At 40.5% G+C, this 16307-nt stretch overlaps 1 protein-coding gene across 1 annotated transcript; it reads left to right on the top strand.

Moving 5' to 3' along the window:
- Nucleotides 1-1674: 1674 nt before the first annotated feature.
- Nucleotides 1675-15224, top strand: LOC124615540 (ejaculatory bulb-specific protein 3-like). Its single transcript, XM_047143509.1, has 2 exons — nt 1675-1892; nt 14869-15224. The coding sequence occupies exons 1-2, from the start codon at nt 1703-1705 to the stop codon at nt 15063-15065; spliced, it is 387 nt and encodes a 128-aa protein (XP_046999465.1). The 5' UTR covers nt 1675-1702; the 3' UTR covers nt 15066-15224.
- Nucleotides 15225-16307: the final 1083 nt, after the last annotated feature.

Below are 16307 nucleotides of genomic sequence, written 5' to 3'. Positions count from 1 at the left end.
CAGTATTAAACTATAGGGAAACACGAGGAACGTAAAATACACATAAAAACCAAGAGAGAACAGTAATAATGGAAGAAAAATAAAGGTTGAAAGGTCGGGGGGCTTAAAATTCGTGGTGAAAGGACATCAGTGATGAGATTCACTGATGACATTGATATCGTCAGTGAAGGTGAATCGGAATTCCAGAATTTGTTGAGTGAATTAATACATTAATGAGTATAGAAGGTGGATTGACAGTAAAACAGGGAAATATAAGTAGCGACAAAAAGCATAAATGAGAATAGCGAGAAAGTTAACGTCAAAAGCGGTATGATAGAGAAGACGAACCTAAGAAATGGTGCTCGCCACCTTGGAAGAAAATAAACCATGGCGGATGAAGCAACGAGGATATAAAAAGCAAACCAACACAGGCAAAGAGAGTATTCATGACCAACAGAAATCAACTCACATTTAACAAAGACTTTAATTTGAGGAACAAATTTCAATGAATGTGCGTCTGAAGCACAGAATTATATGGTAGTGAAAAATCATGAACAGTGGGAAAACCAGAAGCGTTTGAGGTGTAGTGCTACAGTGATGAACTGACAAGAAATGTGGAGAGTTCTCCGTGGAATCGTTGAAGCAAGGAATTTATGGAAACACAAGATGAAGGACAGGATGATAGGGCATGTGTTAAGACATCAGGGAATAACCTGCATGGTAGTAGGGGTAAAAACTGTAGGGGAAGTGTGGAATACATCCAAGAAATAATTGCAAAAAATGGTTCAAATGGCTCTGAGGACTATGGGACTTAACTTCTGAGGTGATCAGTCCCCTACAACTTAGAACTACTTAAACCTAACTAACCTAAGGACATCACACACACCCATGCCCGAGGCAGGATTCGAACCTACGACCGTAGCGATCGCGCGGTTCCAAACTGTAGTACCTAGAACCGCTCGGCCACACCGGCCGGCAAATAATTGCAGATGTAGGGTTAATGTGCTGAAGATGGAAGGGTCAGCCCAAGAGAGGAATTAATGGAGGGCCACATGACGAAAAAAAGAAAAAAAGTCGAATGGACGTGAGCATAGACAGACTTCGATGATATTCAGAAATGGTCGGGTAACGTAAATGAGAATATTTGTTTAGAACGAGAAAGACAACTTAATCCTCGCGAAACTCTGTTGGGTAAAACCTGTATTCGAGGACGATTGTGCGACTATTTTGCTGCCACCACAAATTATATGGATGAAGTTAGAGGAGTTAGAGAGCGCACAAAGGGACGTTGTCATTTTTCCCAGACTGAAAATGCAAATGTAATAGGATAGAAACACACCACACCGGACAGTGAGTGCGATGTAGAATTTGAACAGTTCTTTGAAGTTGTCATCCACCTCGGGCTTCAGTACAACGAAAACAGATGACTGGCTACTCTCCTAACAGAGGAAGGCTGCATAATTGAAACATTGTTTTTTATTGTTTGGTGTCACAAAGAATATTTATTGACTCGTTGTTCGCGAATAACGTACAGTCTCATTAGTGTGACCTCGGATGCAAAAAAAAAAAAAAACAAAAAAAAAACAAATAAAAAAAGGACTAGAAACACCCGGCTGCAAGTGCATTAGTGATTGCTTCATCACGATTAGTAAACAAGACGGTGGAGTGCGTGCAACTATAAGAGCAGTCGCCAGCCGCGCCAGACTCAAGCTACGGACCAGCTATGTCCCGCCTGACGCTCGTTGTCGTGCTCGCTTGCGTAGGGCTCGTGGCCGCCCAGACGCCGGTGTCGCAGCTGGGCAGCGTCGACATTGGCGCGCTGCTGGCCGACTCCGCCAAGCTGGAGGCGCTTATGAAGTGCCTCCTCGACGACTCGGACGGCTCCTGCACCGCCGACGGAAAAATTGTGAGACGTAAGTGCGAAGCAGTGTATTCGATACCTATCAATATCTGATAGATCTCCTGCTAACACTGGGGCAAGGGATACTGTGAGGTCGAGCATATCCTCACTCGGATGTACATCTATGCCTGCATATGTACTCTGGAACCCACTGTGAAGACCACAGCAAAGGGTGTTGATTATGATGCAATATGTAACCGCTTCATTCCGATCCATTCGCGTTTAATCTGTCTGCGTAAACTTTCGCGCGGTAGTTGAAGTCGCTCCAGTAAATCAAACATACCTGTGACGATTCGTGCCGTCGTTCTTTGAATACTTCTATCTGGTATGGGATCAGCGAAGTTGAGCAATACTGCAAGATGGGACCCACAAGCGCTTTTAAGCTTTTTCCGAATATCCTACTAATGACAAGAAATATGCCAATTGCCTTATATACAATTTAACTTTTGTGATGATTCCATTTCATGTTCTTGTTCTTGTGGTCTTCAGTCCGAAGACTAGTTTGATGGAGCTCTCCATCCTACGCTATCCCTTGCGAGCCTTTTCATCCTCAAAAAACTGCAGCAACCCACATCCTTCCGAATCCGCTTACTGTATCCATCTCTTGGTCTCCCTCTACGATCCCCCCCTCCCCCCCCCTCCCCCCCCCTCCCCCCCCCCCCCCGCCAGCCGCCAGTCAACCCCACACTTACCCCCAATGCTAAACTGGTCATCCCTTGATGTCTCAGAAAGTGTCTTGATCCCTTCTTTTGGTCAAGTTGTGGCACAAGTTTCTTGCCTCTCCAATTTATTATGTACCTCTTCATTAGTTACACGATTTACTTATCTAATCTTCAAAATTCTTGTGTTGCAGCGCATTTCGGAACCATCTATTCTCTTTTTGTCTAAACTGTTTATCGTCCACGTCTCACTTCCACACATGGGTACATTCCAGACAAATATTTTCAGAAGAGACTTCCTAAACTTAAATCTATATTAGATGTCAACCAATTTCTCTTCCTCAGAAATGCTTTTCTTGCCATTGACAGACTACATTTTATATCCTCTTTACTTCAGGCATCATCAGTTATTTTCCTTCTCAAATACCGAAACTCACCTACTGTTTGAAGTGTCTCGTTTCCTCGTCTAATTCCCTTAGCGTCATCTGATTTAATTCGACTACATTCTATTATCTCGGTTTCACCTTTGTCGATGTTCGCCTTATATCCTCGTTTCAAGACAATCTCCATTCCATTCAACTGCAGTTCCAAATCCTTTGCCGTCTCTGGCAAAATTACAACGTCATCAGGAAACCTCAAAGCCTTTATTTATTTTCCTTGAACTTTAATTGGTACGCCAAATGTTTATTTGGTTTCCTTTACTGTTTGTTCAGTGTACAGGTTGACTGATATCAGGGACAGGTTACAATGCTGTGTCACTCCTTCATCAATCAATGCTTACCTGTCATACCATTCGAGTCTTTATAACTACCGTCTGGTTTCTGTACAAGCTGTAAACAGCCTTTTGATACCTGTATTGTATCCCTGCTACCTTCAGAATCAAAGAGAGTATGCCATTAAACAATGTCAAAAGCTTTCTCTGAGCCTAGAAAGGTCATAAACGCAGGTTCCCATTCCTTAGCCTACCTTCTAACATTAGCCGTAGCGTTAGCATTGCTCGCGTGTTCTCGAGGTCGTCTTCTACCAATTTTTCCATTCTCCTGTAAGGAATTCGTGTTAGCGTTTTCCAACCATGATTTGTTAAACTGATAGTTTGGTAATTTTCACACCTATCATCAACTGCTTTCCTTGGAATTGGAATTATTACTTTCTTCTTGATATCCAAGGCCTGTCTATACACCTTGCACCAGATGGAACAGTTTTATCGTGGCTGGCTCTTTCAACGCTATCAGTAGACTGGCGGAATATTGTATACTTCCAGGGCCTTGTTTCGTTCAGAACTCTGCTATGTACCTGCCTCTGTCATTCCTTTTTACCAGTCCGTATTCACCTGTTCCTTTTCTTACTATCGAATTCCAGTTCCCTAACACTGTTAAATTTTCGTCTTCCTTAACTATCCGAATAATTGCTTCTACATTTCTTCAATCCCTTCATCATCTGCGAAGCTAGTTGGCTTATAAACTTGTACTACTGTGGTGGTTATGGCCTTCGTGTCTATCTTGGCTACTATAATGCGTTCCCTACGCTGATCATAGTAGCTTACCAGCATTCCTATTTTCTATGCATTATTAATCCTACTCCTACATAAGCCCTATTTAATTTTGAATTTATAGCCCTGTATTCACCTGAACAGCCTGTCACCGAACATCACTAATTCCCACTATAGCTAACGTCAACCGATAAATTTTCCTTCATAAATTTTCTTACTTGACCAGTTAAGGGACCTAACATTCCACGCACCGATCTCTAGAGTGCCAGTTTTGTTTCTCCTGATGACGACATAATCCTCAATAGTCCCCGCCCGTAGATCCGAGCGGGAGACTATTTTTCCTCTGGGATATTTTACCCATGAGGACGTCATCATCATTTAACCATACAGTAGCTCTCCTCGGGAAACGTTTCTTCTGTTGTTTCCCCTTGCTTTCAGTCGTTCGAAGTACCAGCACAGCAAGACTATTTCGGCTGATGTTTCAAGGCCAAATCAGTCAATCATCCAGAATGTTGCCCCCGTAACTACTGAAAAGGCTGCTGCCCCTCTTCAGGAAGAACTCGTTTATCTGGGCTGTCAACAGATACCCCTCCGTTGTGGTTGCACATATTGTACGGCTGTCTGTATCTCTGAGGAACGCAAGCAACCCCATCGACGACAAGGTCCATGGGAGGGGGCTTTCCATTTCATATACAAACAAAGTGTTGGCTGATCCCAGCTGTAACTCATTCATATTGTACTAATAGGATACAACTTTACCCAGTGTGAAATTTTACATTTCTCTACGGTTGAAGCAAGAGTCAGTCTCGCACTACCTTGAGATCTTATCAAGATCTGACTGTACATTTGTGCAGACAGAACTTCACTGTAGATAACTGTATCATATTCAAAAATACTGAGGTAGGTTTCCTTATTATCTGACACGTTATTAATATACAACCAGATCAAAAAGCGTCTCAGTACACTTCCCTGCGGCACATTTCTATCTCTGTCGACAACTGTCCATCCAAGATAACATGCTGTGTCCTGCTTACCAATAAAACACTAATTCAGTTTTCTTTTGTTACTCCTTATTATCGTATTTTTCTTAATAAATGTACCGAATCAAAAGATTTTCAGAAGTCAAACCTACTGCATCCACTTGATTCGTTTTATTTATGGTTTTCAGGGTATCACTTACAAAAACCACGAGTTGGATCTCGTACGACTGACATTTTCGTAATCTATCGTTGCTGACATGGAGAAGATTGTTCTGTTCGAGAAACTTCATTATGTTTTAGGTCAGAATATGTTCTAGGAGTGTGCAACATATAGGAGTCAATTTAACGTTAAACAACAGTACAGGAAATTAAGTCAAATAAAGAGAATATGTATTTCAATGTACGAGATACAAGAGGAGGGCCTAGTGACGAAGCAAGCAGATGATGGCCAGGCTAGGAGGTCAAGAACTAAATCGAGTGGGCAAACGGGGGGAAGGGGGCGGCGCTTCATGTTAAGTTCTGATGGTGGTCGATCATGTGACGCAGAGCGACAGGCACTGCCTGCTCAGAAATACACGTGTTCTAGTAGAGGTGTGGATCACAAGGAGTACGATCTGCTCTGCAGAGCCCTCTAGCGTCCAAACACGTGACTTGCCTCCCAGAGACGCTAATGGTTAAAACCGATGACTTGAACTTGCTTGTATTTTCAGCACAGGGCTTGAAGGCGAATCTTTTCAGCAACTTTAATCGGACTGAACTGCCTCGATGCTCTGGGAGAATAACTGTAGAGATCTGACTTGGCCTATGAAATAAAATTTTTAAACGTCCCCTAAAATATTCCTTGAATCACTGCCACCTTGTAGACTACATCTACATTCGTAAAATGCTAAGGGTGCGCTTCATGGTACCGTATATTATTGCTTGGTCCCAATTCAGTCACGTTTAAACTTCTGCAGGATAATTGAAGTCTACCTTGAACGATCTGCCAAATTATGCCCTTTCAGCATTTTCGGCACAGCTTTTCCGCTAACCAAACATACTTGTAACCTTTCGTACTTTCCTTCTTTGAGTAAGTTCTGTACCCCTAGTACTTCTGTTTTCTATAGGCTCCATGTACTTCAGCAGTACTCCTAACTGGGACGCAAAAGTGTCTATAAGTAGTCATCTCTGTACAGTGACTGCATTTTCTTAGTATCCTTCCAGTGACCAGAAATCTGCCAACTCCCTTAGGTACGACTAAGCTTATGTGATCATTCCATTTCATATTCACACATAGCTACAACCAGATATATGTGTTGGCTGATCCCAACTGTGGCTCATTTTATATTGCAGTCGAAGGATACTATTTCATTGAGTCCTGTAAAGCGTGAAATTATACACTTCTGTACATTTAAAGCAAGTGTCAATCTAAGAACCACTTTGACATCTTATCAAGACCGACTGAACATTTGTGCAGCCAGTACTTTATTGAAATAGCTGCATAATTTCCAATAAGTATGACGTTAGTTGTTTACTTTTCCGTCAAGTTATTAATATACAACGTGATCTACATTGGTCTCAGTACACTCTCCTGGGGCAGCTTCTACCTCTGTCGGTAACTCTCTGTCCAAGATAGCACACTGTGTCCTACATACAATGATATCCTGAATTCATTAACAGTTTTCTTTGTTACTTCTTGGTATCGTATTCTTAATAAACGTACTGAATCAAATGCTTTCAGAAAGTCAAAATTACTGCATCCACTTGATTGCCTTCACCCATGACTTTCAGGATGTCGTGAAAAATGCTAGAGTAGGATTTAGTACGACTGACATTTCCGTAATCCATGGAGAACCTCGTTATCTTCGAGAACCTCGTAAGGTTTTAATTCAGGGTAAGTTCTAGGATTGTACAACGGATGCGAGCCAGTTCGACTGGGAAATAATTACGTTGATCACTATTGCTACCCATCTTGTAAACACTTGTGAATTGTGGTTTCATCCAACCAGTAGGCACAGATTTTGGTTCTAGGGATCTACAATACAATTATACTTAATGTTGGAGCTTACTCAGCTGCAGATAGTGTATACAGTGTGACAGATATTCCATCCAGCCCTGGTTTCTTGTTTCATTTAGTGTTCTCAGCTGGTAAGCAATGCCACTGACACTGTTTTCTATGTCGTGTGTGCAGTGGTTCAAGAATTAAACTGGCGTAGTAGTCATGTGTCTTCATTTGTATACAATCCTTTGAAAACGATATTCATCTCTCTGCTTGTGCTCTGTTAACTTCAGTTTCGGTTTATCTGTATGGGCACTAAGTGCCTAGCCACTGCCAATCTACGTATAAGACCAGTCTTTCTTTTGGTTTTGAGATATTCAGTAACATTCATCTGTAGTAGTCATTGAAGACATCACGAATTGCTGATTTGCACATATTACGCAGCAGTCGGTGTTTCTATAGAAAATTTTTCACAGATATTGTGTATCGTGGTGGTACTCCGCCGGCATAATCTGTACGGTGTTATTCACTACGGGCACCATACTCTGCCATTGTCTAATCTCTGATTTCACAGTTTCCTTTGTCTAACGCCACATGTATTGGTCCTGTATACATGGAGAAGGGTCGCACCCAGTTTTTGCATCTATTGTTGCGTCATCTTTCAAAAGATTTGTCACCGTCTTTGTCTTCTTCCTTTCATGGTCTAAGAAAATTACAGCGTTTTCTAGTCTTTTTGTTGTTGTGAGACATCAGGTTGTGCTTTCTGCAGCGTTTGTAAATACTACGCATTCTACATCTTTAAGTGTTGCGTAATGTGTTGAAGCTATTTGGAGGATATTGTTCAATATTTAGTTTCAGTATTTTATTGCGAGTAAAATTCTGTATGTATTGTAAATGTAGTTACATAACACGTGGAAAGTTAAGACACACTTTGTCGGTCGTGTGGTATCCTGTACCTCTAAACGGAAAAATCCCTTCTATTATGGAACATGCCATATTTACATTCTTAACAATTTTTCCCGGCTTGAAATTGGAAGCTTGTGCTAACTGCCGAAAGTTTCAAAATGTTTTTAACATGTAACTGGGTTTTTCCTTCTTCATTCTGTTTCAGATTATTGCACAGTAAGTAATAATGTAACAGATAAACCATTAAATACAATACGAGTATAGAAACAGTTTTAAGTTTGAATAGAACATTTTTTACTAGTTACATGACCACGTTGCATCTTGGAACATCTTTTTTTATTTTTGGAAAACCTTACAATTCCGGAGTGATTTTTGTAATTTCAGAAAAAGACTGCATCACAGCTGGAGAGCCCATGGAAGAAACGGAGAAATCACGTTGTGTACATTTCTCAGGGGAGTCAATTTAATCTTTCAAGATTACAAAAAAATTCATAAAACACTCCAATCGAGCGTAACCAACATAATCAAGATGCCAAATTTGGCGACTGTGCAGGATGAACGTTAGAAGAAATAACAACTGCAATTATATGATAAAAGAGACACTACACGCAAAGCAAGTACATGATTACCACGAAAGGAACGTGGTAAGTCTATCACTTATGGGTTGGCGTCCGTCCCTTTTTTTTAACGTTGGAAGTTATTTTATTTTTTTAGTCCTGGATTTTGGCTTATTATGTGGTAGATTGGAATAGAAATTTCTTACAGATTTACCACACAACTGTTTAAGTTCTTGAATGCTGCGTATTTTGCCATATGGTATTGGCAGGAGCTCTGAAAATATACTCCTAGAATTAGTAATTTGCAGAACTGTCGTGTTTACCTTAGAAAAAAGTTTCATACTGTAAAACACTTACCATTACATGCTCTATGAGGCCACATGAAAATATCAGTGTCCTGCGACTGATTCTCAGGTTGCACGTCTAATTGTAGACCAAGAGAAGGCACCAAACCTACTGATGTCCAGGATCCACTGCAAGAAATCACTTATTTAAACAGCTTACCTTCCTTCACAACTAGAGTATCTCAGAGCGGTCGTGTCTTGAAACGATACTTCAATTTGTCAGAAGGTCCTCAAATCTCATAAAATTTCTTCTTGAACTGGAATGACTTTTTAACGCCTTGGATTTACTCTTACGGTTTGAAAAGCCGTCTTTTGGTAATGTTGCAATAATTTCCTTTTTTATCAAATCAAAATCCCTCTTGAATAAATATTGTTTTGACAGTGTCTAATCTGTTAGCGGTACGAACAAGGTAATTAAGGTGTAAATACGGTACAGTTCTTAATTGTGTCCTGAGCAAGAATTAGAATGTTACAACAACCCATACCCTTGGGTCAAGTATTTTACTCACATAACTGTGCAAAAAATTTCCAACTTCATTGACACTTTATTTTCCTCTCCTTCAGCATAAGTATGAAATACTGCATCACTGCTGGACATTTGATGAAGTTTGAAACTGCAAAACGGTAAATTCAGGAAAGGCAATGAAGATCTGTTAGCAAATAAGATTTTCTTTCATGGTATCATTTCGTTTGTTTCATTCAATGTATTAGAAAGAGCAGTCTCTTGCACTGGAATAGTCATGACTAGGCCTTCGACGACCAATTAATGTCACAGAAATGGAGCTGGATTCAATAGAAAGATCGATCATTGCAGTTACCTAACAAATTTAAATTATTGATAAGCTATCCCTTCGTGGGGTTTTATTTGTTTGAAATATTGGAATAGTGAGCATTTGTAGTCTCTGCCTAAGTAAAGAGACGTTTCTCTAAGGTCCCTACGAAGATTGATTAACAGATGGCTTCTCACCTTTATCTTGAGACGATCCACATATTTTAAAGATCCGAAAAGAACCACACTACGAACACATTTCAAACTAAAACCAATGCCAGTAAAGGGCAACAGCAAAGACTAAGAAACACAACCGGTTGCATTTGCAGTAGTAACCCAACTAATGTAGAATGCGTACTGCAAACAGTGGAAGCAAACCTTGGACTTGCTCCAATCTTTCCGTGGACAGACCAACTTAGATCGTTCTTTCCGTCCCAGTAGAAGTAAAACATCTTACATATCGATGACTTACCACTTTATTTGGAAGTCATTTCAACTGCCTTGTAGTACCGACTGCCGGCCATATCTCATTTTCGAATTAAACTGACTTAGCCGTTTTTTCCGTGAGTTCTTCAATCAAAGTGAATGCAATCATTTCAGAATAGAATAATAAAACATATTGAACTGGCTAGAGGAGAAAGTCTGAGAAGGGTTCCAGGGTACTCTACTCTCCCCAATACGTGTCATCACCTGGGCGCCCAATCAACCCGTCCTGTATCTCTCAGTAACCTGTCTACTTACGACAACGATGTGCGGTAGATTCACATAATAATTTTAACTTGCAACATCATTTTATAACGCCATGTTAAAAGTTCTTCCAGTTTCTTTTTTTTTTCCTTTTTTTCCACTATGCTAATGGTAACTATCATACAATGCTATGCTACTTCCGTAGGCTTTCGTGATCGTTTTCGTGAAAACCAGACCAATATCTGACGTTAGTAGCGTTCTTATGTGATGAAGCCATTCATCGCTGAAGCAAATGACTTTTGATTATTCTTTGTTTTGTTCATACTGTTTAGAGAGAATTATTACACAGCGTTCTCCTACGGTTTCTTCCTCAAATTCAGCGCTAAACACTTCCTGTTTTCCGCCTGACTACTCTTCCTCACCTTAACCGTAGTTTCTTTTAAAGTTAACTCTTATTCTATACATTCCACGTAAGTCTTTTTCCGTTTCCGTTTATTTCTGTCGGGATGGCTATGTCTTCTCCAACTCCTTGCATTTGTATTTGTTCCGAGGTTTCATTCCTTTTCTGAAATTAGCTGCAATGTGTTTAATTGTTTCACCAACATAAAATATAAGCATCGTTAGAGATAGGATGGGGGCCTGTCTTGCACTCTTCTCAGAAGTAATGCATCTTTCTTAGCCTTTCAGTTTGATTTTGTAAGTATGCAAATTCCTCGTCCATCTTTTTATTTGAAATTCGTCTCAGGCTGCCGAAACCCTTTTCAACATTTTCGTGGGCTTTCGCGACCGGCATCACATTCAGTAAAGTTCTTGCAGACTGTACAGGGCACACGTTGGTATTTTTACAATATCACACAGACTACAGCCCGTCAGGGTTTTATTTCGGCCTTAGCATTGTGAATTCTCGGCTGGGTCGGAGATTTTCTCCGCTCAGAGACTGGGTGTTGTGTTGCCCTTGTCATCATCATTTCATCCCCATCGACACGGAAGCCACCGAAATGACGTCAACTCGAAAGAAGGGCGCTGATGACCTCGATGTTGAGCGCCCATAAACCCCAACACACACACACACACACACACAACTCGAAAGACTTCCACCAGGCAAACGGTCTACCCGACGGGAAGCCCTAGCCACACGGCATTTTCATTTATAATACTCAACCAGGTGCTGATTGGATATATTTATCAAATGGATGATTTTAATAAATGGTTCTGAAACGTTATGCTCGAGTGTCGTATACAATAGTGTTAGGGGATACACTCTGTGGGTCGTTTAAGGAAATGGACTCACATTCGGGATTAGCAGAATTAAGAATCCCGTCTGGCCATTCAGATTTAGTATTTCCGTGATTTACGTAAGTGGCCGGATCGGCAGATTTTCTTTGCTATCCTTTTTACTTATAATTCGTCAGTAATGCTTTACAATGCATTTAGTGGAAAACATAAAACCTCAAAGATCAGACAAAGATTTTTCCTCTTTCCTTCCGTACAATGGGATTTTCAGTCAAATATCAGGTGAACTAGTAGTGTGACATAGGGAGTCCGAATTTGGAATTTCCGGTACCAACATTTGCCCTGTAACTTACTAAAACCGCCTGAAAATGTTAGTTGTACATATGTCACAGACAAAATATATGTAAATCTAGTGCACGTGCAATGTATTTATTTTTGTGTATGCAGAGGAAAGTCGACGATCTTCTCGGCGTGTGTACACTAGCTTGCCAACTTCTGCTTAACTCTGCCACATGTAGTTGACAGCGTAAGCGAAAGGCAGCTAATGATGTTCACTGAAGCGAAGGCAACTTCTCTGTTAGAGTTTATACTGATCTGATGAAACAGTCTGATTATAGCAAGAGTTTATCGGAAGCAACGGATCGTCTTATATGATTGAAAATATAGACAACTCGTCAATTTTTTTGTGAATAGTTTGCGAATAGAGAACACATAATCAGTCAACATCAATTCCAACAATTTTTCTTGGAGTTATGGAAATTGTGTTGTGCTTACAAATCACTTATTTTTTGGGTGAGCGAGCAATCCCTTTGTATGAATCATCAGCGAATCCACCAACATCGATGCTGTCAATCTGGGAACACTAATTTCCTTCCAAAGCCTCAGAAGGCAATGGGAACCGAACCGATGCCATATTTACTAATTTCCAGGTAGAACTCTATTAAGATCCGTTGCGCCGTCTCGAAAACCAAATCATGCTTAAGTAATGACAGACGAGTACAATTGTGTCAAAATAGGAAGCATAAGAAAAGGAAATGTTGTTCTTGAACAAGTTGTTGGAAGGATTACTGAACAAGGGAAAGCCTAAGTACATGGCGCTAGACTTATCGTAATGTTCAAAACATCTACTTCGTTAAGCTTTCTACCACCATGCTTAGAAGTAATTAAAAAACTGGAGAATCCCTTCTGTTGCACGTAAATAGTCGGGCAAACATCAATTGCTGACTCATATGCTTGATAGCCTCGTGACAACCTATGTGGGAGGTGCTTTAGGAGGTAACGTACAGGCCGACCCCTTTCCTGAGAAAGAACAGAGTAGCGTCCTCCTTTGCAACTTTCCGAATAGAAGTTCTCGCTTCAGTGCATTCCTTTCGGACTGCAACTACATGAGAAGACAGCATTTTTTATGGAAATAACTTCCTTCGTTCTACAGTCACGTGTTATTCTTTACGCAAGGACAGCCGCGCGGGATAGCCGTGCGGTCTTGGGCGCCTTGCCACGGTTTGCGCGGCTCCCCTCGTCAGAGGTTCGAATCCTCCCTTGGGAATGGGTGTGTGTGTTGTCCTTAGCGTAAGCTAGTTTAAGTTATATTAAGTAGTGTGTAAGCCTAGGGACAGAGGACCTCAGAAGTTTGGTCCCCACAAAATTTCACGCAAGGACATGTGGAGTGTAATCACATTCATCCTATTTCTTCGTGCTTAACAGATTTTAATTATAGAGGTACGCGCTTAAAATACAACCATAAACCTGATGATTGTGCAGTGCCTCTCATTCATATGGTTGCTGTTTTTCCTGAAACAATTGCAGAAGTCCATCCTGAATTTTTAGCTTCGTGCAAGTAACGTATCCAAAGCTCAAAGTTGTTAATGTAGGTGACATTTAAAAGTAGTTACAGATAACATTCCTATGCAGCTGCTCGAAAATACTTAGCAACACAAAAAAAAATTAAAATCAAGTTCTGTAAAGATAGAATACCAGTTATTTATGAGTACAATTACGGGAACTTTCCCGACGGTATATCGAAATGAAATACTGTAGACTGTTAAGAGATGCCAAATTAAGGATTGTAGTGAATAACTGTCGTGAAGTATTGTTGCCGGCCGGTGTGGCCGTGCGGTTCTAAGCGCGTCAGTTTGGAACCGCGTGACCGCTACGGTCGCAGGTTCGAATCCTGCCTCGGGCATGGATGTGTGTGATGTCCTTAGGTTAGTTAGGTTTAAATAGTTCTAAGTTCTAGGGGACTGATGACCTCAGTAGTTAAGTCCCACAGTGCTCAGAGCCATTTTTTTGAAGTATTGTTCCCAATTACTACTTCGAATATTATATATACAGCAAGCTTTATACTGAAGGGTGTTATGCTCTTTTATACGTCTCTTATATTTACATATACGTCTTAATGTCAATACTTACGCACTTAAATCACGAATAACAAAAATTAAAAAATTCGTAGTCTGCTATGAGGAGTCCTTGATAAATATCATGTTGTTGTTGTTGTTGTTGTTGTTGAGGTATTCAGTCCAGTGACTGGTCTGAGGAAACTCTCCACTCTTGTTTAATCTGTGCAAGATTTTTCATCTCCGAATAGCTATTACAACTCACATCCATTTGAAACTGCTACACCATGTATAGAGAAAATTCGAAATACGATACTTAAGTTTTGCATGTGTAATTTGTAGAACTCCTCCTTTATGAGCTTCAACATGTACTCACCTACACTGATTCTTCGTCAAACGTTATTCACAACTTCTCATGACAGTACCGAAGAAATTTCGAAAAGCTATAAATATGTGGGCGTCATTTTTTTGTTGAATCCAGATAAGTTGCTGCAGTGGCCACTGGAAAGGAAACAAGCTATCTACCGTTTATTTTGATAAATTATTTGATAACGTTCTGCCGTTATAATATGTAATTGTTAACCGCTGTCAGCAATTCACGAACAAAATCAGTATATTGTAGTGACTTGGTTGAATGTGTGGGACGAAATGAACTAACGGGCTACTTTATTCTGAAACTGATACAAAACTCCCTGTTCATTGTTATGTAACGTAATGAGAGATTTAGAATTGTGGCAGTTATCGATAACACAAATGTAACTAACGCTTTCTTACTGAGGCAGAAAGTTCGGGGGACAATGAATGCAAATTTAAATTACAATACCTGACTTTACACTGATTTCTTGTCTAACATTTTTATATGAATTTCACTGTTTGTTGAATATGTAAAAGGTAGCATATTTTTGCTGTATTTCTCATGAAGGAAAACATGAAAAGAAATATGTATTGTGCAAAGAGTTTATCAGCTCTTTAGACTGTAGTTTCATCTACACATGTGTATAGTAGTACTATGATATTATTAAAATGGTGATGTGAACTTTTTCTTTTAACGTAGGCTTGGCTGAGGAGACAGTAAAAAATAACTGCGCCGGCTGTACCGAACCTCAAAAAGCGGAATTTTTGAAGTTCATGGTGTACATCAGCAACGAGAAACCAGAGTTCGTGCCGAAGATGAATTCCAAGTACGACCCTACAGGAGAATTCCGCGCCAAGCATGGAGACGCCTACAGGGCTAAGGGTGTCAAGTTTTAAAATTCGTAGGAGCATCTAGACACCATTAATGCCATCAGGATTCATACTGGAATTGTACATGTAATGTGTCTCTCTATGTAAACGTTGATAAAATTTTGAATATTCTAACGTAGAAAATACTTGTAATTTCTTGCTTTCAATAAATTCTTTTCATTTTCATTAAGCCTCAGACTGTGTGCACAAGGCGTGTCTAGCGGAATAACGGATTTAACCATTTGCAAATAACATAGTACGGACCCGATGGAATTCAGTTAAGGAACTTTAGTCTTCATTAACTCATGTAAGAACGTGTCTCTATGTGTAATGTACTTCTTGCAAGCAAAACTGACATGGTTTATCATCACTCGGGGAACTGTTGTCGTAACCTGCCACACGGGAAATCAAACGTATTTTGTGCCGATTGGTTGAGAAATCGACGTGAGTGACTCATCTAGTCGCAACAATAGCGGATATACATTTTTATGGCAGGTAAAGTAACAAATCATGGCTGTGACAAGACTGTAGGCTGGATATCTGTGCAGTATAATGGTGTTCGAAACATAGGAACGAAACTAACTTTCACTTTCATATCACAATCAGGTAACATAACTCGCTGAAACATGGACCACACACAGAACAAACAGCTACCCTGTAGTACAGAAGTAACTAAAAAAAAAAAAAAAAATACGCACTGATACGGACAGAAATGGCGGTTTTATTAAAATACAGTAATTACACTACTGGCCATTAAAATTGATACACCACGAAAATCACGTGCTACAGACGCGAAATTTAACGGACAGGAAGAAGATGCTGTGATATGCAAATGATTAGCTTTTCAGAGCATTCACACAACATTGGCACCGGTGGCGACACCTACAACGTGCTGACACGAGGAAAGTTTCCAACAGATTTCTCATACACAAACAGCAGTTGAACGGCGTTGCCTGGTGAAACGTTGTTGTGATGCCTCGTGTCAGAAGGAGAAATGCGTACCAACACGTTTCCGACATTGATAAAGGTCGGATTGTAGCTTATCGCGATTGCGGTTTATCGTATCGCGACATTGCTGCGCGCGTTGGTCGAGGTCCAATGACTGTTAGCAGAATATGGAATCGGTGGATTCAGGAGGGTAATACGAAACGCCGTGCTGGATCCCAACGGCCTCGTATCACTAGCAGTCGAGATGACAGGCATCTTACCCGGATCGTGCAGCCACGTCTCGATCCCAGAGTCAACAGATGGGGACGTTTGCAAGACAAC

The sequence above is a fragment of the Schistocerca americana genome, chromosome 5 (genome assembly GCF_021461395.2).
Source record: "Schistocerca americana isolate TAMUIC-IGC-003095 chromosome 5, iqSchAmer2.1, whole genome shotgun sequence".
In the NCBI taxonomy this organism is placed as follows: Eukaryota; Metazoa; Arthropoda; class Insecta; order Orthoptera; family Acrididae; genus Schistocerca; species Schistocerca americana.
Note: the sequence above shows the minus strand (reverse complement) of the source record. Positions and strands in the feature narration are given on the sequence as shown.